Source organism: Oreochromis aureus, linkage group 9, assembly GCF_013358895.1.
Source record: "Oreochromis aureus strain Israel breed Guangdong linkage group 9, ZZ_aureus, whole genome shotgun sequence".
Lineage (NCBI taxonomy): Eukaryota > Metazoa > Chordata > Actinopteri > Cichliformes > Cichlidae > Oreochromis > Oreochromis aureus.
In genome coordinates, this window is record NC_052950.1 from 24,667,491 (window position 1) to 24,692,433 (window position 24,943).

Below are 24,943 nucleotides of genomic sequence, written 5' to 3' on the forward strand. Positions count from 1 at the left end.
GAGTAATTAACGAGACGAGACAAGGGAGATAAACTGAACACACTTACATGAGACGAAGACCTTCACAATAAAACAGGAAACAAGAACATTACACAAAGACGCAGACTCGACACTGAGAGACAGACAGAAAATGACACATAGAACTAAACCCGCACACAACATGAGAACACAAATCCTAACCACAAATAAACAGAAACATGGAACTCAAATAATAATCTATCATCATAATCATCACCACCACCACCAGTATTACAGGGAAAAATCCATCATTCAAAACCAAAACATAACAACTCAAAATACTGGGTCACACCGACCCAGAACTGTGACATCATCAGGTTTTCATCATCTTAAAACATTAAGCGCTCTCAAATAATAATAGAAACAGTGATTCACAACACTTTAAACTGTGCAAAAAAGTTAATGACATAGGGTAATTTTCTTGAAGAGTAAAGGATGAAAATTGGCCTGTAGGGCTAAATCTGGCTTATTTACTTAGTAATAAGTAATGTCACATCAAATAAACAAAAGCAAGACAATATCTGATAGTAGGGCCAAACAGACAAAGCAGAAACTCGATAAATGCTGCTGACCTGAACTGAACAGATAACAAATGGATAAATGGGCTTAAACTGTGACTCACTGCCAGAACAGAGTTCAAGAGGCTGAGCTGTTAAAGGAAACTTGATAATAAAACTGACAGCAGCTGGTGGGGATCTGAGATAGAGGAAAGTGTAGGGCTTATGAACAGGTGAAGAAAACCTGTGAATTCAATTCTATATTTATACTTGGACTTCACAGGAGTAACTTTACATGGTTCACAGTTCAAAATAAGTATGACCATATGGAAAATATCACCTCTATATGGCACAGTCTAAAGGAGAGAGGGGCGTCTGCTGGTCTTTAAAGGCTCATAGGGGAATCAAGCAGTTAAACAGCTTCGCCTCTTGATACATGGTGCACATGAGGAAATGGGGTACCCACAGATCTGAAGTAGGGCAGCGCAGTAGCTGTGGTTCGTATTGTCGCCTCAAAGCAAGAAGGTTTCTGGTGCAAATCCTGACTGGGGCTATGTGGGAAACTCAAGTGCAAGTCCTAATAATGCGATGTTTCCTAGTTTTCTAGTTTTTTGCAATAAACAGATCTTGTGTCATGCACGTTGATTTAATATTGATGATTATAATTGGTTGTTAGACACAGTGGTTTCTGTCATTTTCTTTAGGGTAAGTTTACTGCAAATGAAATTATGGAAAATTACTGTAAATAAAAGTTAGTTACTTCGCTTTAGATAAACAAACACAAAACATAAAAATATATTTGCAGTAACTGCTGTAAATGCAAATTACTGTAAAATCCAGTCACAGCAAATTTATAGAAAATACCTTTTCAGCAGGATGTAAAAAGTGCTTATAAACAGGGTTCCTGCGAATCCTTTTACAGCTAATTCCTCGCATCCATCTGCCAGTAAGTTGCTGTAAAATTTACAGCAACCTGTTTACAGTGTGTGAGGCTTTCATGATAACACTTGAAGTTTAATGGTTATACGTGGCTATAAACTAAAAAAGTTTGTTTTTTCATTTTCGCTTTCAGTAAAATATATTTAAAACATTGTGGCTGTTATGCTTTCATGTCTGATATTGTGTGATAATAAATGTCTTTCTCCAAAAATGAGTGTTCATTTCATTAATCAGTAAATGTCGCCATAGTTTTCGTCAGCGTCCTTTTTTTCTGAGGAAAACAGTATGACAACTTTATGATGACATGTATTGACAATTTTGTCAACGAATAAAAACGAGGTCGAATCAGAACTAATTAAGCTGTGTGGAAAGGCGGGGCGAGTTTACACGTGATCCAATCAGAATTAATTTCCTTGTGCAGAAAGGTTAGACCGGCACGTTTGATATGTTCCCGGGAAACGGGGGTGTGGGTGGAGGGGCTTATTTATTCCCATGCTCTTCTCACGGAAAAGCGATTAAAAACACCGTTTGGAAGAAGGAGAAGAGCACACGTAGTGACGCATTTCGTATTTGATGTCAAGGAAAATAAAATGGAGCAACTCCTGCTGGTAAAAACAGACAAACTTTTACACTTTTTATTTTCAAATCAAGATTTATTCTGCTATCATCTTGTGATGCTTAGTCGACTGAAACTAAAATAATTTAATGCCTTAATTATGGCTAAAACTAAATCCAAATTTGCTGTCAAATTTAACACTGGACAGGTTAAAGGTTAAATGAGCCTGAAGCCTAAACTCAAACACTGGGTACATTACTTTATCCTTCATTACTTCAGCTCATTATTATTATTTATTATTGAGACAGACACATTACTCATCATCTAATAAAGTTATGAACTTATGACAGTCTGTGTTTCCTTCTGCCAAAATATTACATAATCTGCTGTGTTAAGACCCTGAAATATTTTGATCAAGTTAATAAAATCATGGATTTAATTTATTTAATCATTAAACACAAAGGGTGGGGGGGTAATAAAGACAATGCTTGTTGGTTGGAATTCTACCTTGTAATTCTGTGGGGCTGTGGTTTCTTGATAATGGCAATAAGATGATAAGACTAACCAGGAAAACCAGTCTATTGTTCCTTATGTTGCTTAAAAATTCAATTCATAGACCAAACCCTTGGGGGGAAAAATAATAATTATTAATTGTTTTAAAGAATCTTATCCTGCTTTTTGATCAATGGATGATTCAACATTTAACTTCATATTTTAAATTTAAATCAACCATAAATTTGTATTTTTATTCATTTATAATTAGGTCAACTGTGATCATTTTGAGTGAATTAGAGGAACTTTAACATGCAGCATTTAATAAACATCCTCCTAATAAGTAACTGATTTGTTTTGTGGTATTATTAGAAACTATTTAGTTCAAAAGTTACCTCAGAGATATTGTTACTCCTGGACATACTTGGCTTTGAACATCTACTATGACCTTAACTTATCTAATCAAGTAATCAACAAAGTTATGTACAATCACTTAACATACTGCGGTATGTAAATTGTAATATTGATAACAGTTATGGCTTACTTATTACTTACTTGTCTTATTAATTAACAAAATGAGTTGGTGTAAAATGTCTTTTTTTTTAACCATTTCCAGATGTTTCCAGGATTTTAAACATGATAATTAGATAAACTGAAGCTGTGATAAGGCCACGCTATTATGTAACATATTGACTTGCCCATTAAATGTGGTCTAATCATTTGTGAGGCACCATAAATGTGTGCACTGAAGTCCTTCATCTCCATGGCCACGTATACCATGAATCATTAATGTTTAATAAAGAAAAGAAGCTGCCTATAAGAACGGCAAGTCCAGCAGTGATACCATCAGTGAGGGAAACTGCCAACGGGATAGATGTAAGGATACAGTGGTGCATGACTAAACTGAACTAATTACACTGTTTCACTCGATAACTTGCTCCACTTTTTCTGATCTGCTGCTATGGCGATTGCATGCTGACACACTAAAGATTTATATTGTGTTTTATTTATTCATTTTTCAGTGATTTTCTGTCAAAATGGAAGAAACTGAAGACAGCATTGCAGTGGTGGGAATTGGATGCAATTTTCCAGGCGGTGAGGAAAATTTAAGAAGTTTCTGTTTTGTGTGTCTGATATTATTTTACTACCTAATTTGATTTTTGTGCATCACATGGCGTATAGTCAGATCCAGAAGTATTTAGACAAGGATATTTTTGTGTTTTGCATCTGTGCACCACCACAGTGGATTTGAAATCAGTCAAGATTATGAAAGTGCAGACTTTAAGCTTTAATTAAAGGGTTTGACAAAAGTATTGGATGAATTGTTTAGGAACTGCAGTCATTTTCAGAGGCTCAAAAGTAATTTTACAGGCGAGGCCTGTTCCCTTGTTACAAAAAACTTGGTAGCTGTTCACCGGAACACCCAAAAGATTTGTTCCTGAGGCGAAGGAGGCATCGCTAGGCTTAATCTAGTAGATTCTTAAAAAGGCATAAATGGTGGTATACAGAGGCAAAAACAGTACATTAAGAACAATGAAAATCTTGTTTTAGTGTTTTATATGTATCTTCTCCCAAAAACAGGAGAGGGGCTTGACAATTTCTGGAAGGTTCTGGTGAATGGGAGAAACTGCTCTGTTCCAATTCCCAAAGAGAGATTTGACTTAAGCAGCTGGTATGATCCTGATGACAACAAACCGGGTAAATCCCGCACAGCCAAGGCGGCTCTCATTGACGGGTATGGCCTTTATCTCGTTTAGATCTGCTTATCTGTTTTACAAATGTGTGCCTATCAATACAGTCATATAAACTTTTGTTTGGCAATTTCACACTTCATGAAGTGTTGCTTAATGAAATTACACTGCTGCTACTAATTTGTATTAAATCAGAGACTTACTGTTTTGATGCTTTTCCAAAGACAGTTTTGTTTTTTCCCCTTTTGAAAATAAAAGAAGTGCTCCAAACACTGGACTAGTCAAAAATGGTAACATAAATAGATTTTTTCAGCCTTTCAACATGATAAATCTCCATTAGTTAGCACAATGTTCCATGGAAATGAGTCTGTTTACATATGTCTAGATGTCCTATTAACACTCGTGAAATAATTTATGATGCATGGTTCTTTTTAACCCATCAACTGTCACTGAAGGTTTTTCTTATCAAGTCCATGTTATATTAGATAACAACAACCCTGCTTTATCTTCAAAAACAGGGACATTTCAGAGTGACTACAAAAAATATGAAAAGCAGTTAATTTCTTAACTTTCGGCTTCATTTTAGATTACTTTAACCTACCTCTGTGCAGGGAGGTAAATCTGGCAGTTGATTCAGGTGGTGTTGTTCCTGCTGGGAAACTGCAGAATTCACTCAGTTTAGGCCTTTCCTGCTGAATGTTCTCAATCAGATTCCTTGGGATCTTACAGTCAAACTCCACAAAAACGTTTTCACCCTGGGAGACCAATTCATGAAGCATAAGTGCTCATAATAGGACTTTTGGGGAATGATAATAAAATATCAGTTGTGGTGTAATCTACCTGGATGGAAGATGACCTAATCGACTCAGTGTGTAGTATATACAGTGCTGTTGATGTCACAGACTGAGCATCACCTATTGGCTGTATATAATTGTGAAATAGAAATGACAAGATAACCCACTTACACTGAACTCACTGAACTGCTTGTTGAACATTGAGAAAGAACAACTGTCTCATATGTTAATCATAAAATATAAGCAATTTAGTGCTCAGTCACCTTCAGTCATAAATGTAACACATGATCATTAAGGCAGTAAAATGTGACTCAGCACTGATGGATGCAGTTGTGTTAAGAAAAAAGTTTTGAGGTTTTACATATCAGGACATAATAAAAAATCATCCAGTTCTATTAGGTCTTAAATTTCGGCAAGTACAACCTCAGATGAACTACAATACATGAAATATTATGCTGTGTCATTATGGGTGTAATTTAAATTGAGCCAAAATGCAGAAGCAGTGTGTGAAAACCTGAGGACACCCCATGATTCAGTAGCTTGTAGAATCAACTTTAGCAGCAATAACTTAAAGTTTTCTGCATGACTTTATCAGGCAGGCACTTCACTGTGGAGGAATTTTGGCCAACTCATCTTTGCAAAGTTGTTTCAGTTTATTGAGGTTTGCAGGTCTCAACACATCATTTCAGTCTGTTTGAGGTCTGGATTTTGAGGCATTCCAACACCTTGATTATTTTCTTTTTAGCCATTCTGTTGTAGATTTGCTGGGATCATTTTCCTTTTGCATGACTCAAATTGGACCAAGCTTTAGCTGTTAGACAGATGGCTTCACATTTGACTCTAGAATACTTCGGTAAACAGAAGAGTTTGTGGTTGACTTAATGACTACAAGGTCCTCAGATCCTGTGACTATAAAACAATTCCAAACCATCATCCTGATATGTGTTTACTGTGTTATGGCCAAACATCTCCACTTTGGTCTCATCTGTCCAAATGAGTCCTGTGGTTTGTTCAGATGCAACTTTGCAAACCTAAGCAGTGCTGAAATTTTTTTTTTTTTTTTAGAGAGAAGAGGCTGTTAAACCTTTTCAAACAAGCCATAAATGTCTGAACTTTAACATTTAATGTTCTAGCTGAGGCCTGCAGAGTCTATATGGCATTTCACAGGCTGACCTTGAGGTAAATTTGCTGGGACATCTACTCCTGGGACAATGAAAAACTGTCTTGAATGTTTTCCACTTGCCTATAATAATTCTCACAAGTCATTGCAGTCTTACCTCTCTGACACTGTGTTATCACAAACCTGAATACTCCAGACCAACAAACCACCAAAACATAACTGATCAAGTGTGAGGTGCTCAAACTTTCAGATCAGTAAATCAAGTTTGTTTGATTTGCAGGGCTTGGCTGCATAGTTAACCAGTTAATTTCTATGGAAGTAGTGAAGATCTACTTAGTTTTTCAAAGTTTTTCACACATCGCTTCTGCATTTTGGCTTAGTTCATTTGTTTTTTTAATAAATAAAAGCATGGTGTAATATGTCATGTGTTTTAATTCACTTTAGGTTGTATTGACCTATCTTTGTGACCTGGACCAAATTATATTTGTCATGTCCAGATATGTAAAACTTCAGAATAGAGAGAGAATGTACTTTATTTTTACCATGATTTAGGTTTTTTCTTTCATTGTGTTTTACCAAACTGCAGTGTTTTGTCTTTAGCTCTTTGGATTTAAGCTGCAAATCTCCCCTTCATTTGCTTTAGTTTCCTTTCTTTTGGTGGAGTATTGCACTGAAATTGTGGACAAACCAAAAATAGAAACTGATTATAGGTTTGTACAATAGAAACAGCTTTACAGCTTTAGAGTCTGTACATGCATCACACTGTAAATGCATCACATGAATGAGAAGTAGTCTAAGAAGGAAGAATTTAAACAGTAACTAGAACATCTGAATCTGACCTTCTTATTTTTTGATATTTTCAGGTTTAATGAATTCGACCACAGGTTTTTCGGCATCAGTGACAGTGAAGTGGAACAAATGGATCCTCAGCAAAAACAGCTCCTTCAGTGTGTCTACAGGGCTTTAGAAAATGCTGGAATTCCAATGGAAAAAGCCAGTGGGACCAGAACAGGAGTGTTTTTTGGTAAGGCACTAAACGCTTGTTTGTGTTTTTGTGTTTTTATTGTTTTGTGTTACAATAATGGGTGCTTGATCAAAAACAAAGCGACTTTTTATACCAGAATTACCATCAAATTTTACATCCATTCAAATGAATGATGTTAAAATTATAAGTACATGACCCGTGTGTTTTATATATCTCTGTAGGAATAATGAACAGAGATTATGAAACAAATGCTGCACATGTGCACCCAAGTGTGATCAACCACTGGACTGGCACAGGGCTTGCCATGAGTATTGCAGCAAACAGAGTCTCCTATGTCTTCAACTTCACCGGACCTTCGCTGTCCTTAGACTCTGCCTGTTCTTCATCCCTTGTGGCTCTTCATCTTGCCTGTCAATCAATAAAACAAGGTCTGTCCAGTATAGATAACTTCGAGTTAATCAGCAATAGAGTTACTGGTAGTAAATCATTCTGTAGTGTCATATTTATTTATAAAGCGGCTTTAGCGTTTAATTAGTTGGGATGATATGATGTCTTTTATCTTATCAGGGGATTGTGAAATGGCTGTCTGTGGAGGGGTCAGCTGCATCCTTGAGCCAAGAGTTTTTGTTGCGCTCAGCAAAGCCAAGATGATCTCACCTGATGGAACCAGCAAACCTTTTTCCAGTAGAGCAGATGGATACGGCAGAGGGGAGGGATGCGGAGTAGTTCTCCTAAAACCACTGAAAAAGGTCAGCATATGCAGATTAATTATAAGAAAATGTCAAATACTTCAGGAATTTAAACATTAAACGGACAGTTAGCCAAAGTGCCAAATGGTGATGTAGTAGCTCAACCAGCTGATGATCCATCACAATTCATAGATTACTATAATACATGAAGTACAGAAAGGAAGTTATCAGTTTTCTTGTCATTGGTTGGCTCTGTTGCACAAACTAATGATAACTAAAATCCACCGAGAAGTACAGCAGGCTCACAAACTGTCATATTCATTACAGTTAATCTCGTTTAGCTAAAATCTGAGCAATATTCTAGGGAGAGTTGCAAACCTTGTGAATTATGGAGGGACAGACAGATGGGCGATGGACACCTCGCCATCTCATAGACACCTCGCCATCTCATAGACATGTTGGTCCTCGGGAGGATGAGCTAAAAACACACCAATGACTCCCTTTAATTTTTTTTTCATGTTCAGTGATCAATTGCATTAACTGCAGTGACCAACTGTACACTTTCCATCAAATGTGATTGACCTGGTCACCTAGCCTATAAAAATTGTCTCCAACAGATTGGTTTCATTTTAATTTTTAATTTTTGCACACTTAGTTTAGTTTTAATTAACCAGCTTGAACAGAGGATATTTTCAAATGTATTTTCTGTGGCTGTACAAGTGGCTCCATAGTGCAGTGGTTAAAATATTTGCCTAAAATGTCAGGAGAAACATGGGTGATTGCACTGAAAGGGCAAAATATCTTTGCCAAATCAAAAATATGGATCCATCCACTGTGTCAATTCATTGTGAAAAGGGAAGCAGTTAAAAGAAGGGTTTCTTTTCTTATACCTTTACGCAAAATATAGAACGTTCTGTTTGATTTAAGACAAAGTGGAAATCTCTGCAGTATTTATCTCTTCAGCTGAGTAACTCACATCAGTGCAATCTAGTTTATATAAGCTAAAGTTCAAATATGTCATGTCATATGTTTGACTCTGGTATAAGATGTTCTTTATCAATATACACTTTTATTCATGGTTCATTTTCATCTTTTTGTTGCTTGACAGGCTCTTCAAGATCATGACCATATCTGGGGTATAATCAGCAAAACTGCTGTAAACCAAGATGGCCGCTCTGTCACTCCAATCACCAAACCATCCATGACACAACAAGAGGAGCTTCTCCGCAGAATCTATTCAGAGTCTGACCTTGCAAATGTCCAGTACATGGAGGCACATGGGACTGGAACCCCAGCTGGAGACCCAACAGAGGCAAGAAGCATTTCCAACGTCATTGCTAAATCTAGACCTCCCGGTTCAAAGACACTGTGGATCGGCTCTGTAAAGAGCAATATTGGACACACAGAATCTGCTGCTGGAGTCGCTGGACTCATTAAGGTTCTCCTGATGATGAAGCATGAGACCATTGTTCCTTCGGTGTTCTACACTGATAAGGCTTCCAGTGTAGATACCACAGCACTAAACATTAAAATTCCTAAGGAACCAGAAAAATGGGAATGCTCTAGTGCAAGAGTTGCAGGAGTTAACAACTTTGGTTTTGGGGGAACAAATGCACACGCCATTGTCACACAGCACATCCAGCCATTTTCTAAGCAAAGGCGTGATAATAAGCAAGTCAAGTATTTTGTCATATCTGCAAATTCTTCAAAATCACTTACCATGATGATGGAAGATACCATCAATCAGCTGCAGGCAGAAAACCGGTTTGATCTAGATTCTTTCCTCTACACGTCAGCTTGCAGAAGAACCCACCAAAAACATAAATACAGAAAAGCCATCACAGTATCTTCTGTAGTTAATCTAAAAGAGAAGCTAATTGCTACTGTTGGCAAAAATATCAGTGTTGCCTTCTCAGATCCAAGGTTAGTATTTGTCTTCTGTGGAAATGGTGTCACCTACCATGGTATGTGCAAGCAGCTACTAAAAACCGAGCCTATATTCAGAGAAAAGATCAAAGAAATTAAGGACCTTTTCCAAAAGCTGAGTCCTCTGGACATCCTGGATACTCTTGAGAGCGAATTTGAGAGCAGCGACTTCAAAGACCCAGACGTTGCCCAACCTCTTCTCTTTGCTATTCAGGTTGGGATTGCTACCTTGCTCAGGCACTGGGGAGTCAAAGCTGATGCAATTCTAGGACACTCTGTTGGTGAAGTGGCAGCCGCTCACTGCTCTGGTCTCTTGTCTCTGGAGGATGCAGTAAAAGTCATATATTTCCGCAGCACTCTCCAGAGAAAAGTCACCGGGGGAAAGATGCTCGTGATCAGCAACATGGCTGTATCAGAGGTATCTTCACTGCTCCCTCCTTACTCTGGTAAAATTTGCCTTGCTGCATATAACAGCCCACAGTCCTGCACCCTTTCAGGTGAGGCAGACGCAATTGAGCGCTTCCATAAGGAGCTAAGCACCTCAGCCAATAGTCAGAATCTGTTCCTTCGTGTGCTGGATGTCCCTGCTGCTTATCACAGCCACATGATGGACCCAATTCTACCAGAGATTGTGGAAAAAATTGGTCTCTTACAGGTGAATGATCTTGACACAGAGTTGTTCTCAACAGTGACAGGCAAGGAAGTCCAGCAGGGAGATTTCTGCACAGGTGAATACTGGGCTAGAAACATTCGTGAGCTGGTTGCTTTTGAGCAGGCAGTACAGTCAGCATCTAGAGGAAAGAAGCACACGGTTTTTGTTGAGATAGGTCCAAGAAGGGCACTGCAGAGAAACATTATGGAATCTCTGGGAAATGACACGGCTGTCCTTGCCTCCGTGCAGCCAGAAAAAGATCATGAATCCGTCATGTCTGTTGTCTCTAAACTCTTTGAACTCGGTGTTCAAGTAGATTGGAACACGTTCTATAAAGGCTATGAGACAGTACCTCTGCCTTTTCCTAAATATCAATTTGACTGCTCAGACAAGGATGTTATCATTGGGGCAGCACAGAATAACACAGCAAGCAATCATCCTGTGCTGTGTCAGACAGGAAGTGAAAGCAACATTTTCACTTGTGATCTAAAGTCTGACTCTACTTTCTACTTGAAAGAGCACAAGCACAATGATGTACCCATCATCCCTGGTGCTTTCTATGCTGAGCTGGGTTTAGCTGCGTGCATGGCCAGTGCTAAACCAAAAGTACCTCTCAGTTCACTGCAGCTCAGTATCAATTTTCACAGTCCATTTGTTTTAACACAGAATCCACCTGAAATGAAAGTGCAACTAGAACAAACAGAGAGGGAAACCAGATTCACCGTTCTCTCCCCATCTGTAGTTTATGCATCAGGCACTGTGGTTTCAAAGAAAGAGAAGCTGATTGAGGAGCAGTGCATTTCACTAAGCTCCATCTACAAACGATGCACATCTGTAGTGAGCTTTCGGGAGTTTTATGGGTATCTCTCTCAAGGAGGTTTTCAGTATGGAGACATCTTCCAGAATAAGAAGGATGTGCACTATGGAGATGATCTGAAAGAGGCTTTTGCAAATGTCTCAGTTCCAGAAGAACTTCAGTCTCATTTGCATGACTACTGCATTCATCCTGTCTTGCTGGATTATTTGATGCAGCTTCTCCCAGTTGCAGTAGAGCACGTCTTTGCTGGCAGGCCAGGATTTCCTGCCAAAATAGGAAGTCTTACAGTCTTTGAACCTTTGCAAAATGAGATGACTATTTATCTGAGAGCAACTGATGTGGGCACTGATCACTTTGGTGTTTGTGGGTGCTTTGCAGACAAGGAAGGCAGAGTGTTGGTTGAGGTCAAAAATGTCATAATCAAGTACTTAGGCAGTCGTTCTCATGTGGTAGATGAGTACTTCTACCACAATGCCTTCGATGTTATCCCAAATGATCACATTCCTCCTACTCCTCCAAAGGCCTTGGTGTTCTGTGATACTTTAGGGATCGCTGATGGTCTAAAGAAACATTTGGACTCAGCATCTACTTACATTCCCATCACATATGCAAAGGACATCTTGGGCAATGGTTTCCCTTCTCTTTTGGCAAATCTTAAAATCAGAGATATTAGAGAAAACTTTGATGAGGTCTTATTTTTGTGGGGAAAAGAAGATCTCACATCACGGCCAGCTGACATCATCCTGCAGAATCTGGCTGACTGCTGTGAGATTTTCCGCCAAATAGTTCTTGAGCTAAAGCGAATTCACTTCCCAAAATCAATTAGAGCCATAACTTACCGTTCATCTGACATCACAGTAGATCATGTAAGTCCAGGTTTTGCTCTTGTTGGTATGACACGATCGTTCGCTGCAGAGATACCAGATCTTTCTTTTCAGCTGATTGACATGAACAGGATCTCTGCTGAGGACATTGCAGCTCTGTCTGATGTCCTTAGGTCATACCCATGCAGCGACCACCCAGAGTTGGTGGTAAAAGACGGACAAGTTTTGAAACCTTCCATTGTGCGCACCCCACTAGAAATCACTGACAATAAAGTGGGCACTTATACATCTACAGTGTCTGAACCTTGCATTTTTCTGACAGCTGATGCTCATGAAATTACACAACTGAGTGCCATTCGCTCTGACGAGGAGGCTGAGCCGATCAGTGATACATTCATTGAAATCCAGCCCAATAAGATATGTGTTCACTCATCAGACTATTTTCCAGTCAGCACTTCACATCTAAAATTCGGCAAAACACTCTATTGGAACAAGCACTCATCTCAGAAACACAAGCTGCTCGCTCTTGACTTCAGCGGTACTATCACAGCAGTTGGAAAAGATGTAAGGAAATTCAAAGTGGGAGAACATGTTGCTTCCTGTTATCCTGTGGTGGCAGCAAGTAAGATCAGAGTGCCACAGGAAGTGTGCTACAGCACCAAAAGGTTCCCAGTCCTCAAAAAAACACCCTGTGTTTCCTACTTTGTGCTAGCATGGGAAATCCTTCATCGAGCCTTGCTCGGAGCCAAGCGTAATATAACAATCATATGCTCTGTGCCTGATTCTGCACTAGTGAAAGTCTTGGCACTTAGCGCTTGCAAATCAGGCTGGAATGTGAATGTTGAAACGCAGTGCAATGGGACTTTTGTAGGTGCCAGTCAGTTGGGTGCAGTTGTCATTCTGCCTCCATTTGATGAATCCCTAACTGCTAAAATTTGCAACTTTCCAAGGTTACAACATGTTGTAATCGTTTGTCAATCTCAGAAGCAGGATCTAGTCATTGAGGAAGTGTTCCAAAGGGCAAAGGAAAGTGTTCATGTACAGACAATTCAGATGGCAGTCATTTTCCAAAAGGGATTCCTGAGAACACACAGGCCATACCTTTATCACTGGCTGAAGTCCTTAAACTTTAATGGGAAATTGGCTCTTGAAAGCTTTACCTTTCAGAGTACAAAATCTGAACGAAAAAGCATTGATTCAGCAAAACCAGACTCATATTTCAGCTCCAAGAAATTGGCTGTTGTAGCTCTTGAAAATGATTTTGGCAGCACACTGTCTGAGATTCCACTTCTCCCAACAAAAAAACGGCTTTTTCGAAAGAGGTCTGTGTATGTAGTGGCAGGTGGTCTTTCTGGTCTGGGCTTTGAGACTGTTAAGTTCATCTCACAAAGAGGTGGTGAGTACATTGTCATTCTCTCCAGAAGCAAGCCCACACCAGAAGTACAGCAAGAAATCAACAATGTGGAGAAACAGTGTGGAAACAGCATCACCAGCATAGAGTGTGACATATCTGTTTCTGAGAACATGCACAAAGTCATCAGTGTCATTGGAAAGAAGTTCCCTGGTTGTCCGATCAGAGGTGTGTTTCACAGTGCAGTAGTCTTGCATGATGGGCTGATTGAGACCCTTAACAGATCTCTGTACGAGAAGGTTTTCAGGCCAAAAATAAACGGTGTCCTGAATTTGCACTATGCAACAAAGCACTGTCCGTTGGATTACTTTGTATGTTACTCCTCCATCTCCGCTTTCCTGGGAAACGCATCACAAACAAACTACGCAGCAGCCAATACGTTTCTCGATCTGTTCTGTCAATACAGGCGCAAACTCAGCTTGCCTGCACAGTCTATCAACTGGGGAGCTCTGAACCTTGGTCTGCTCTTGAACAAAGATCATTTCCAGCGTTTTCTGGAGGCAAAGGGAATGATGATTTTAGATGTGGCTGAGATTTATCAAAGCTTGGAGCAATGCCTTGTGCTCAACCAACCCCAGCAAGCTGTTTGCAGGTTTCACTTCAGAAACATCAGATACAACATCCTCTCGCAGAATAAAGCCTTGACTATGCGCCTTTCTGCATTAGTCGAGGCAGCCTTTCAAAAATCTAGAGAGACTTACTCTAAAACTAAACAAGCTGTCTATGTCTCACCAAAGGACTATGTTGTCTCTCTACTTAGTGAGACCATTGGCATGGAGCAGAGTGAGCTGAAGGATGATTTACCTCTTTCATCCTTAGGCATTGACTCCATGCAGGCTATGACTCTGCAGAATTTGATCTTTCAGGGGAGAGGTGTGAATGTGCCTTTGGTGAAACTATTGGATCCCAATGCAACTATTGCAACAATGGCAGCTCTACTGAGTGAAGGAGCTGAAGGCGAAAGTGTCAGTGAGAACCCAGAGTCTCTACCAGATGAAGCTGAAGTTTCTACCAGATTGTGAAAAACCCAAAAAGACATATTACTGTATAAATACAATCAGCCATCAGAACACTACAATAATGGACTCAATATATAGTTTGCATTCAGAATTTATTAAGAAAAATAATAAAATGGCCATTGTAATAAAGGAAAGTTCTTATATTAATGCAACTTGTTTACAGTACTTTGCATCCTGTTTTGTATTCATTTTTGGATTTTGGTTGATTTTTTTTGTAATACAGTTTGTTAACCAAACATATATTTTACTAACTGGAAATTTTCAAAGGATATTTTATATCACTGTTTTACTCAACAATATTGTACAGAAAAAAACAGCATTGCAACTTAACATGTAACTCTTGACAAATGTTTTTACTGCAAAATTATGTAAAATAAGTGCCTTATCTTGTATTATTTTTTAATCCAAATAAATGTTTTATCTTTAAAATTGGCCTCGTCACATCTCTCACTAGGTTCTCTCCATCTACTACAGCTTGTTTGATATAAATGATTCTCTATCAGATCATGGTCAGTGCTTATCACTGCTAACTGATTAACTCTAAATGTTTATCAACTTTATGGCACTAATGGAAAAAAGCTTGCGATATAGTAATCAAGTATGTCCCATAAATGATCCTTTGGCGGCACATGTGATTTTGCTTTCAGAGAACAAAATTATCATATCACATTGGAAAGGTCCTCCTCTGGTCCCAGATGAATATGTGGTAAAATATATATATACATAAAAATACAAACACAAATACAGATATGTTCCAAAGATCAATTACATATCAAGAATGTTAGGCACATATTGATTTTTATTTATTTATGTGCATAAATCATAGATCATAGGCATTACCAGTGTAACTCGCTGCTCCATAAACAATACTATGCAGACTTAAAATACTATTACAATGGAGTTATGAAAAAGGGCATAGCAGTTTTAGAGTACTAGACACAAACTTCATCAAGCTTTTATTAAACACCAAATAATGAAGCAATCTTTTCAAGGGGCATTATTAATTTCTTGAAAATAAAAATTAAAAACTAGAATACAATAAGTAATTAAAAAGTAATTAAATTATGATCTGAAACAAATTAAAGAACATTTGTAATCACAACACATAGTCAAGGTTCATATAGCAAGTCTTGTACAGAGCACTTATAAGGTAAGTGTAATATTCATGGAATAAAGAATTATTATGTTTATGAGTTTTTGTTTTTATTATTATTTTAGCTGCAAGCAAACATGCAGCAGCAGATTTTTTTGCAGAAGCTATCAAAGAGTGGTCACTTATGATAACCACAACTAGCTGCTTCTTAACTATGTCTACATGTACAAAAGTATTTTTAAAATGGGGATTTTTCACTTTTGTATTTAAACATGCCTGTCTACATAAAAGCACAAAAAACAGTATCACATGGTGTCAGAACTATGCCAGAGTAAATCAGCTAATCGGAAGCTTGCAAACACTAACACAGCACAAAGTCTGACATCCAAAAACGGCAAAAAAATGCAAAGTTACAAGACAAAATCTTAATTTTCCTTGGCCAGACATAAATAGTTTCTAAAAGTGTTCACACTAAAAAGGAAGGTTTTAAAAGCTCAGTTTTAAGTGAACTAAAATGCCATTTATATGTGGGCAAAAGGCCAAAACATAAAGAAAAGCCTATATTGACCAAAATACCTGTGTATATGTGAGCAAAGCCTTATACACAAATATACTGTAAGATGTATACTAAAGTCTGTTGCAGCATTTATTGTGACACATGTGCCATGGAGACATGATGTGCTTTACTAAACCATTAGATAACAAATTAGCATGCATTAGCAGGATGTTAGCAATGTATGTGTGACATTTTCTTCACTGGAACCCAACTTAAAGGACTTTAACATCATTTAAAAACTATACATACAATCAATACAATAAATGTAGAAAAGTAAAATGGAATTTAGGGTTTGTTTGTCTAGAAGCTGGGTAAATATTTATTTTAGCTATTTAGCACCATCTACTCAATTATCTTTGAAAACACTGCCTGGGGTCTATTTTACAGGTTGGACAAATGTAGCCATTTAGTTAAAATGGCATCTGTAGTAATCGAATAGCAATTAATTATTCACTTTTTAACACATTAGATACCAAACTGGTAAGTGTACTGTTTGGGTCCAGTATTACAACCAAAGGTATATTTACACCTGTCTCCTGGAAAATCTTGTTCTGCAGAGTCATTGCTAACATCGAGTCAATCCCCAAAGCACACAGATTGGGGTCATGATCCAGTTCCTCTGCAGTTACATTGATTATTTCACTCACAATATTGCTCACATGTTCATATGTGGAAGAACTTTGGGTTTTGGGTTTGTTATGTACTTCATCTTTGAGCTCCATTTCTACCAAAGGTAACAATCGCTCTCTGAGAGACCCATTTTGCGAAAGAACATGGACACTGAGATTTTTAAAGTTGAATTTGCATATTACCTGTTGGGGTCTGTTCATCAAAAGACTCTTTTTAAGTGTCTCGTGAACCTCGCAAGCATCCATTATCATCATCCCCTTTGCCTCTAGAAACTTTTGTAAATGATCTTTGTTCAGCAAGAGACCAAGGTTCAAAGGACCCCAGTTGATGGACTGTGCAGCTAGCCCGAGATTTCGTCGATAATGGCAGAACAGGTCGAGGAAAGAATTGGCTGCGCCATAGTTACATTGTGAGGCATTGCCAATGACTGATGAGATGGAAGAATAGCACACAAAGAAGTCCAGTTTGTTGTGCAGTGTTGCATAATGGAGATTTAAAGCACCACAGACTTTGGGCTGCAGCACCTTTCTGAAGAGAGACTCATCAAGAGATTCAGTCAATGCATCATGCAACACTGCAGCACTGTGAAACACTCCTTTGATAGGGCAAGAAGGGAATGTTTCACCAATTTTTGCAATTGCATCGACTACCTGCATCATCACAGAAACATCACACTGAATGTTTATGATAGCAACCCTGTATCTTTTCTGCAGGAGATCCATTTCAAACTGTGTTTTATTAGAAGGGCTTTTTCTTGACAGAGTTGCAATACAACCTCCACCATTGTGGGCCAGAAACTTAACTGTCTCAAGTCCCAAACCAGACAGCCCACCGGTTACAATATAAGCACAACTTTGCTTAAAGAGTTGTCCAGGCATTGCAAGCAAAGGGATTTCAGATGCCAGGCTACAAGATTCTTCATGGCCTAAAACCATTTGCTGAACTGTCTTTGTTGTGAAATAGGACTCAGGAATTGTACTAGACCAGGACCCTTTTGAGTCTGATACAAGATACAACCCCCTTCTTAGAGGTAAAGATCCTGTATCAAAGCCTAATGATTTTAACCAGCTACAGATATTCCTGCTTCGTGCTTGTAGATAGGCTTTCTGGAGAACATAAGCCACATCGAGTTTATGCACATGAAAGTGTTCACTCTTCAGAGTAAACAGTCTGTCTGAGACTGACGGTGGCATATGACTGCTAAACACGAAAATAATGTGTTTTTCAAGAGCCCCATTGTCATACATCTCCTGCCAAACGTCATTAAATGGTGGCAAGAGAACGAATGCATGACTCTCATCAAAACATGGAAGTTCTCCAGTGAAATGTGACTGAGAGGAAACACTCCAGCCTGACCTGGCTGCTGTGAGAGCCAGAACCTTCGTCAGAGCAGAGGCAGAGTTTGGGGAAACAATAGTCAACTTTCTGTGCTGTTTTTTATCTTCAAACAGTATTCTTTGCAAGATCTCCCACGCCAGTATGAAATAAGACACACATGGAGTCTCTTTTAGAAATGGAAATGACTTAATGTTGTAGCACACTGTTTCAGGAATTACAATCTTTGCCGTGGCATGAACTGGGTAACATGACGCAATATGGTCTCCAACTCTCAGATTATTGACATTTTTCCCAACAGCTGTGACAATGCCACTGAAATCTAGAGCCAGAAGTTTGTGATTCAGTGATGTATGCTTGTTCCAGTACATTGTCTTGCCAAAGATCAGTTGAGAAGTGGTCACAGGGAAGTAATCTGATGAATGCAGGCAAACACTGATTAGCTTAATTTCCACTGTCTTCTCTTGGAGAGCTTTTCCATTAGTGTCACAGTGGGTGGCAGACAAATGGGCTATACTGTATGGATCAGTACTTTGTAGAACAAAGTCTCTTGGATTCATTGACTGTGTTTCACCATTAAACAAAGCTTTATCTGTCAATGTGGTCCGTGCCATTTTTGTTACTGCTGCCTGCCCTTTACTGATCCAAACCTCTTGGTGTTTGCAGGTGTTTATTACCTGAGCAAGTGTTTGCAAGTTTTCACTGGTCACAGAAGCAAGGTCAATCAGCTGAAAAGAAAGATCTGCCATCTCTGCTGCACAAGCCCTTATCATACCAGACAGTGCAAAACCAGGGCCGACATGGTCCACAGTCATTTCTGATGATCTGTAAGTAATGACATGGATTGAGCAGGAGCGTTTGCTCTCTTTCACAGCCAGAACAATCTGGCGAAAAATCTCACAGCAAGTCACCAAGCAGTGCAGCATCTTTTCAGATGAAAGATGAGTGAGGTTATCAGCACCCCAAAGGAAGAGGACATTTTCCACATCCACTCTGCTGGTGAGACACTGGAGCACTAAATTTCGAACTTGGTATGCCTTCAAGTGCTTTTTGCTCTCCACAGTGATTGATTCTGGGTGCAAATATGGCCTGAGTCCTTTAGCAATACAGAGGTTATCTTCAAAAACAATTGCTCTTATTTTGCCATTTTGCAATTCTTCTTCAACAGTAACTGCTTCATTTTGGAAGAACAATGACTGGGAAACATTTGAGGTGCATCCCAACAATGAAATCCTGACACCCTTAAGTTCCACCAATACGTTGCCCTCTCTTGTGGAAAAGCAACCACACACATCAGTAAAGTCAGGAGTCTCCTGAGTTGCTCGCAAGTACATAACCATTTCTTCCTGCAGTGGTCCTGATATGGCTATATCTGTAATACCTGAAGGGAATCCCTGCTTGACTGTTAGCTGTCCTATTGCTACCATCGCAGTCATTTGCAGAAAACAGTCAAGTAGCACAGGATGAATAAAATAATCATGAAGATGTTTCAGAAGATCACCAGGGACTTGAATTTCCATCACAGCTTCCTTGAATTCATCCCCAAAATGCACATTATCAAGCTGTTTGAAAACAGGGCCATACTCAAATCCTGCTTGAGAAAGAATTGAATAGATCTCATTTCTCGTCCAAACCAACTTGCACCGTTGGAAGATCATTCGAGGACAAATGTGTGATTCCTCTAACAACGGCTTGATATCTGTACATCTATATCTCCCAGAGGCATGCGTTGCAGCAGAGGACTGTATTGCAAATGAGCCCTCCTTCTCTCCATGTTCTACTATCACTTTCAGTTGTTGAGAGTGTGAGTTGAGTGTTAACACACTTTCAAATCTAACACTGAGATGGAGCTGGGTAATAGTTTTTCTTGGCTTAAAACTTGCCATCACAGAGGCAAAAGCTAGTTCGACGTAAAATGCACCCGCCACAATGGAAATGCTGTTGTTTTTATGCTCCCAAAGATATGGCACAGTCTCTGAAGAGAGTTTGCTCATGAACTCTTTGTTATCCCTCTTTATCTGGGATATGAGTATATGGGGAGTAAAGGAAGATGGCTTGTCACCTTTCCGCAATGATTCAAAATTCAGGTCTTTCTTTGTGTTGTCAAACTGGTAGACTGGAAGAGCTGTGGGCAATGTCTCAGAACCCCTGTAGAGCTGATGCCAGTCAACGTTCATGCCAAGTTCAAATAGCGTTGCTACTGTCGAGAGGATTGTATCATAATCCTTATCAGGGTTTGCAGTGGAAAGAACTACGGTATCATTGCCCAGGGTCTCACATATGTTCCTGTGGAGAGCCCTACGAGGTCCAATCTCCACAAAGACCACACTTCCCCTCGTCGACTTGTCTTTGATGGCAGCACGGAGCGTTTGTTCAAATAAAACAGGCTCTCGGATGTTCTTGGCCCAGTATGTGCCAGAGCTGAAATCACCATCTGAACACTTGTCTCCAGTCACTGTTGAAAACAGTTTGCACTCCATGTTGTTGGTATCTAAAACATCTATTCTTCTCTTAATGTCCTCTAATACTGGATCCATCATATAGCTATGGTAGGCTGCTGGAACATCTAAGACATGAAGGAAGAGAGTTTCATCTTTAAAGATGCTCTTCAGCCTCTCATGGAGGATGTCTATGACATCAGCATCTCCTGACAGCGTGCAGGACTGAGGGCTGTTAAAAGCAGCTACACTAATTTTCCCAGTAAAGTTCGGAAGAATTTTTAATACCTTATCTACAGCCACATTGCCAACCACAAGCATTTTCCCTCCTTTGACTTTGGCCTGGAGAGTACTACGGTGGTACAACACTTTGACAGCATTGTCCAAGGACAAGAGACCAGAGCAGTGAGCGGCAGCAACCTCTCCAACCGAGTGGCCAAGCACGGCATCAGGTTTAATACCCCAATGCTTCAGAAGAGTAGCAATGCTAACCTGAATCGCAAATAGAAGAGTTTGCACAACATTTGACTCATTGAAATCATTGTTATCATGCTCACCAGCAAGCCATCTACTCATGCTGAAAGATCCATAACTCTGGAAGAGAGTCTCAATTTCTCTCACCTTATCACTGAAAACAGGAACCTTACTCATTAGCTGCCTGCACATCCCCTTGTAGGCCACCCCATTTCCACAGAACACAAAGATCACCTGGTTGTTAGACCTCACTGCCTGAACCTTTGCCTTCACTGCAGAGATTAACTGGTGTTCTAAATCTGAGAGAGAGGATATTAGGAAGGCCTTCCTATATTTGTGTTTGTAATGACTTCTTCTGCATGCTGAGGTGTATGAGAGTGCCTGCAAGTCAACTGACTGGCTCCTGGAAAGTCTTTCATGGGTGTCAATGATGGACAGGATTAATGATTTCTCAGATGCTGCGGATATGGCAAAGACTTTTGGACAGTCTTTCGGTGTTGGAGTGGGAACTGTAGCATTTGTATACTGCCTTACAATTACATGTGCATTTGTGCCTCCAAACCCAAAGCTGTTGATCCCAGCCACCCTTCCCATTGGCCCATTTGTCTCCCACCTTATAGATTTAGTTGGAATACTCAGATTCAGGGCTTTTACATCTACACTTGCATTATCTTCAGAGTAGAAAACTGAGGGAACAATAATGCCGTGCTTCATCATTAGCAGTACCTTAATGAGTCCAGCCACTCCAGCTGCAGATTCTGTGTGTCCAACGTTGCCCTTCAGAGACCCAATCAGCAGTTTCTCAGAACGAGTGGGTCTAGCAATGACATTCGAGATGCTTCCCGCCTCTATTGGGTCTCCAACAAGGGTTCCTGTCCCATGTGCCTCTATATATTGAACGTTCATGATGTCTGAGTGAGAGTAGATTCTTCTCAGCAGCTCCTCTTGTTGAACCATGGAGGGTTTGGTGATTGGAGTGATGGAGTGCCCATCTTGATTGACTGCTGTCTTGCTGATAAGACCCCATATTTTGTTGGAGTCTCTCAAAGCCTTTACACAGAAAGTCACATCATTAGAAGACTGGATAGTATCTCAATTATATAAAACTTTTAGACACGAATGATCAAATCATCAACCTACACGTTTCAAAGGCTTGAGAAGTACTACACCACAGCCCTCTCCCCTGCCATAGCCATCTGCATGGGTGGAAAAAGGTTTGCTCGTTCCTTCAGGTGAGATCATGTTTGCCTTGCTGAGGGCAACAAATACCCTTGGCTCAATTATACAGCTAACTCCTCCACATAGCGCCATTTCACAGTCTCCTGGTTGAAAGAAAGGTAATTAAATAATTCATTTCTATATATCATCCAATAGTTGTTATTTTTTGCAGGCAAGCACAACTATATTACCATGCTTTATAGCCTGGCTGGCTACATGAAGAGCCACCAAAGATGATGAGCAGGCGCTGTCGATGGCAAAAGAGGGGCCAGTCAGATTGAAGGTGAAGGAAATCCTGTTGGCTGCAAGACTCATGGCCGTCCCAGTGCCATTGTAGTGGGTTATTGTGCCAGCGCTATTATTTCTGAGCATCTCATAATCCCTGTTCATAAGACCTGCAGCAGCACAGTCACAATCAAAACAGTCTTACAATTGCTGGATTTTAAAAATTGCTTAGGATTTTAAATGTATCATAGATGGTAGCAAGAGTACCTATGTAGACACCAGTTCTGGTTCCACTGATGCTTTCCATAGCTATTCCTGCATCCTCTAATGCCCTGTAGGTACACTGCAGCAGAAGTTTCTGCTGAGGGTCCATGAAGTCAGCCTCCGATTCAGTAATACCAAAAAACTTGTAATCAAACTCATTAAACCTGGAATATAAAAGAGAAAGTAGATCCATCATAATTCAAAATCTTAAAGAAAAAAAAACGTAATTAAACTTTTATATATTTTAGGTAACAAATAATACAGTTTACTAATCACTGGTCATTTGTAATTTATGTCACTTTGTCAGTAGTTTGTGTTATACATAATACTTTACAAATCCTGTATTGTGTCATAGCTTACAACAGACACATCTATTTACGTTCTGATGCAAAGCTGTTGTTGCATACAAATTTTATTAAGGTTACTATATTGTGTTTTTGTTGAACTTTACCAAACATTTTTGTCATTTTGTTAAAACAAAACAAATCAAAAAAACATGCTATTACTAACTTCAACTGTGAACTTGATTTTAAAAATTAACTTCAATTGTATCCACTTTTTTTGTCCTGAAAGGCTTAGATTAAGGCTATTTCTGTGTTCTTTACCCTGATGGCTGAGCACCACGAAGCAGCTTTTAAGTATATGTTAATTGTTAACTAACAGGCCATACAAACTCAATGGACAATCATGAGTTGTTTCCCCTCCAGAAAATACAAAGTTTTACACCCATCAGGTTAAACTTTATAATTGTCCTTTAAGGTTTACAAATTTATAAACAATTTAACGATGTATCATAACCATAAGCTGTGGCTTTATAATCTCATCTAAACATAATATAATAATATAATATAAAATAAAAAACAATAAAAAATATATAAAATATATGAATAAAATAATATAATCTGTATAATGCTTGTTATGAATTATTATATTATGAACATTGTAAAGATGAATATAAACATAACACATAACAACATTTTAAATTACAAACCAACTATTTAACGCTAGTTTACAACGTATTACTCATAAATGTTACATATGTGATTCAGTATTTATACACAACTTCATCAAAGCTTACAAATGATTAGTAACTAACTAAAAAAAACAATAATTTGTGGAACAATTTATTGTGAATAAATAGTCTAATAATTTTATTACAATGTAATTACTGGCTACCGACATACTAAAAGCAACAACATCAATAAGAATACTAATAATTAGTAAAAATTTCATTTTCAATTGTTAGTTTTGTTAACAAATTAACAAATTAACTACTGGCAGTTTGGGATTTATTAAGAGTGGTTAAAACATTATTAAACTCACCCTTCTATTAGAGCTGCTTTGGTTGTCTGCATCTTCCCAGGTTTGTTACCTTCTCCATCATACCAAAGAGTGGTGTCAAACCTCTCAGCTGGAATATCCACCACACAGTTCTTTGCCTCCAACAGAACTCTCCAGAAACTGTCCACCCCCTCACCTAAAATATAAAGTAACACAACAACCTGAGTATAAATTATCTTGAAAATTTCAACATTTGGAGAGAAAAAAAATGCAGAGATTCAGTATTGTTTTAAATGGTGTCAAAGTGAAGTCGTACCTCCAGGAAAATTGCATCCAATCCCAATAACAGCTATGTCATCATCAGTGTCCTCCATTGTTCCTTTGGGGCAATCACAAGATTGCTCTGAGAGCTTTTTTGAAAACACAAAATGAAATTTCAAGCTTCTTCATAGTAAATGTTCAGCACCGGCTGCTGTCTTTGGTCAGCACTAGTAGTGTTGTACCAGCCTTTTCAAATAAATGAGACAATAGGACAGTGTCTTGGTCTCTTAGCCTCTCCCCCAGAGTCACCTGGAACTTAAGACTCTAATGGTAGGTTAAGATAATTTAACCGCAGCCATAATTAAGCCTTTGCTCCTGCTAACTGGCCAACAGAAGATGCAATGTTAGAAATGTGCCACTCAGTAGATTTAAAAAATCTGATGTCATTTTGTCTGCATTTTCAAAAGCATGAAGTTCTTTGACACTGCGTAACATTAGAAAATACACTTATCAGCCACTTTAGTCTAGATTCAACAAGGTGCTGTAAACATCTGTCAGAGATTTCACTGTGATTTCACACATACTTAATGGTTTAAAGCACTATTTAAAATCTATAAACCATCACTAATATTGAGCTGAAGTTCCCATCAGTTCTTTGGAGTACTTTACAGTCTTTCAGCTGATTGCTTTAGTATTCTAGCTCTTATATTTTGATTGAGGTTAATTTCCTCTCCTGTT

At 38.9% G+C, this 24,943-nt stretch overlaps 2 protein-coding genes across 3 annotated transcripts; one reads left to right on the forward strand and one right to left on the reverse strand.

Moving 5' to 3' along the window:
• Positions 1–1,931: 1,931 nt before the first annotated feature.
• LOC120441811 (hybrid PKS-NRPS synthetase pytA-like) lies at positions 1,932–14,830 on the forward strand. 2 transcript variants are annotated; one of them, XM_039617242.1, is made up of 8 exons: positions 1,992–2,062; positions 3,119–3,378; positions 3,525–3,597; positions 4,084–4,237; positions 6,971–7,131; positions 7,314–7,520; positions 7,660–7,841; positions 8,890–14,830. In XM_039617242.1, the coding sequence occupies exons 3-8, from the start codon at positions 3,540–3,542 to the stop codon at positions 14,431–14,433; spliced, it is 6,306 nt and encodes a 2,101-aa protein (XP_039473176.1). In that variant the 5' UTR covers positions 1,992–2,062; positions 3,119–3,378; positions 3,525–3,539; the 3' UTR covers positions 14,434–14,830. The 2 variants fall into 2 exon arrangements, with proteins under 2 accessions (XP_039473175.1, XP_039473176.1); XM_039617241.1 differs by lacking the exon at positions 3,119–3,378 and having other exon boundaries at positions 1,932–2,062.
• Positions 9,215–24,318, reverse strand: LOC116310337 (phenolphthiocerol/phthiocerol polyketide synthase subunit C-like). Its single transcript, XM_031727100.2, has 7 exons — positions 24,261–24,318; positions 23,987–24,140; positions 22,667–22,827; positions 22,366–22,569; positions 22,097–22,278; positions 16,553–22,006; positions 9,215–9,253 (listed from the first exon to the last, which is right to left on the reverse strand). Exons 1-7 carry the CDS (start codon positions 24,316–24,318, stop codon positions 9,215–9,217), a joined length of 6,252 nt encoding a protein of 2,083 aa, XP_031582960.2.
• Positions 24,319–24,943: the final 625 nt, after the last annotated feature.

What these genes read in the sequence shown, in the direction of transcription:
- LOC120441811 (XM_039617241.1), top strand. Translation starts at nt 3,540, where the DNA reads ATGGAAGAAACTGAAGACAGCATTGCAGTGGTGGGAATTGGATGCAAT. An exon ending in AAGGCGGCTCTCATTGACGG is followed by an intron (nt 4,238 to 6,970) that starts GTATGGCCTTTA and finishes TGATATTTTCAG; the next exon opens with GTTTAATGAATTCGACCACA. An exon ending in CTGTCAATCAATAAAACAAG is followed by an intron (nt 7,521 to 7,659) that starts GTCTGTCCAGTA and finishes TTATCTTATCAG; the next exon opens with GGGATTGTGAAATGGCTGTC.
- LOC116310337 (XM_031727100.2), bottom strand. Translation starts at nt 24,318, where the DNA reads ATGGAGGACACTGATGATGACATAGCTGTTATTGGGATTGGATGCAAT. An exon ending in TGGATGCAATTTTCCTGGAG is followed by an intron (nt 24,141 to 24,260) that starts GTACGACTTCAC and finishes TTTATATTTTAG; the next exon opens with GTGAGGGGGTGGACAGTTTC. An exon ending in TTCTCAAGCCTTTGAAACGT is followed by an intron (nt 22,007 to 22,096) that starts GTAGGTTGATGA and finishes TTCTGTGTAAAG; the next exon opens with GCTTTGAGAGACTCCAACAA.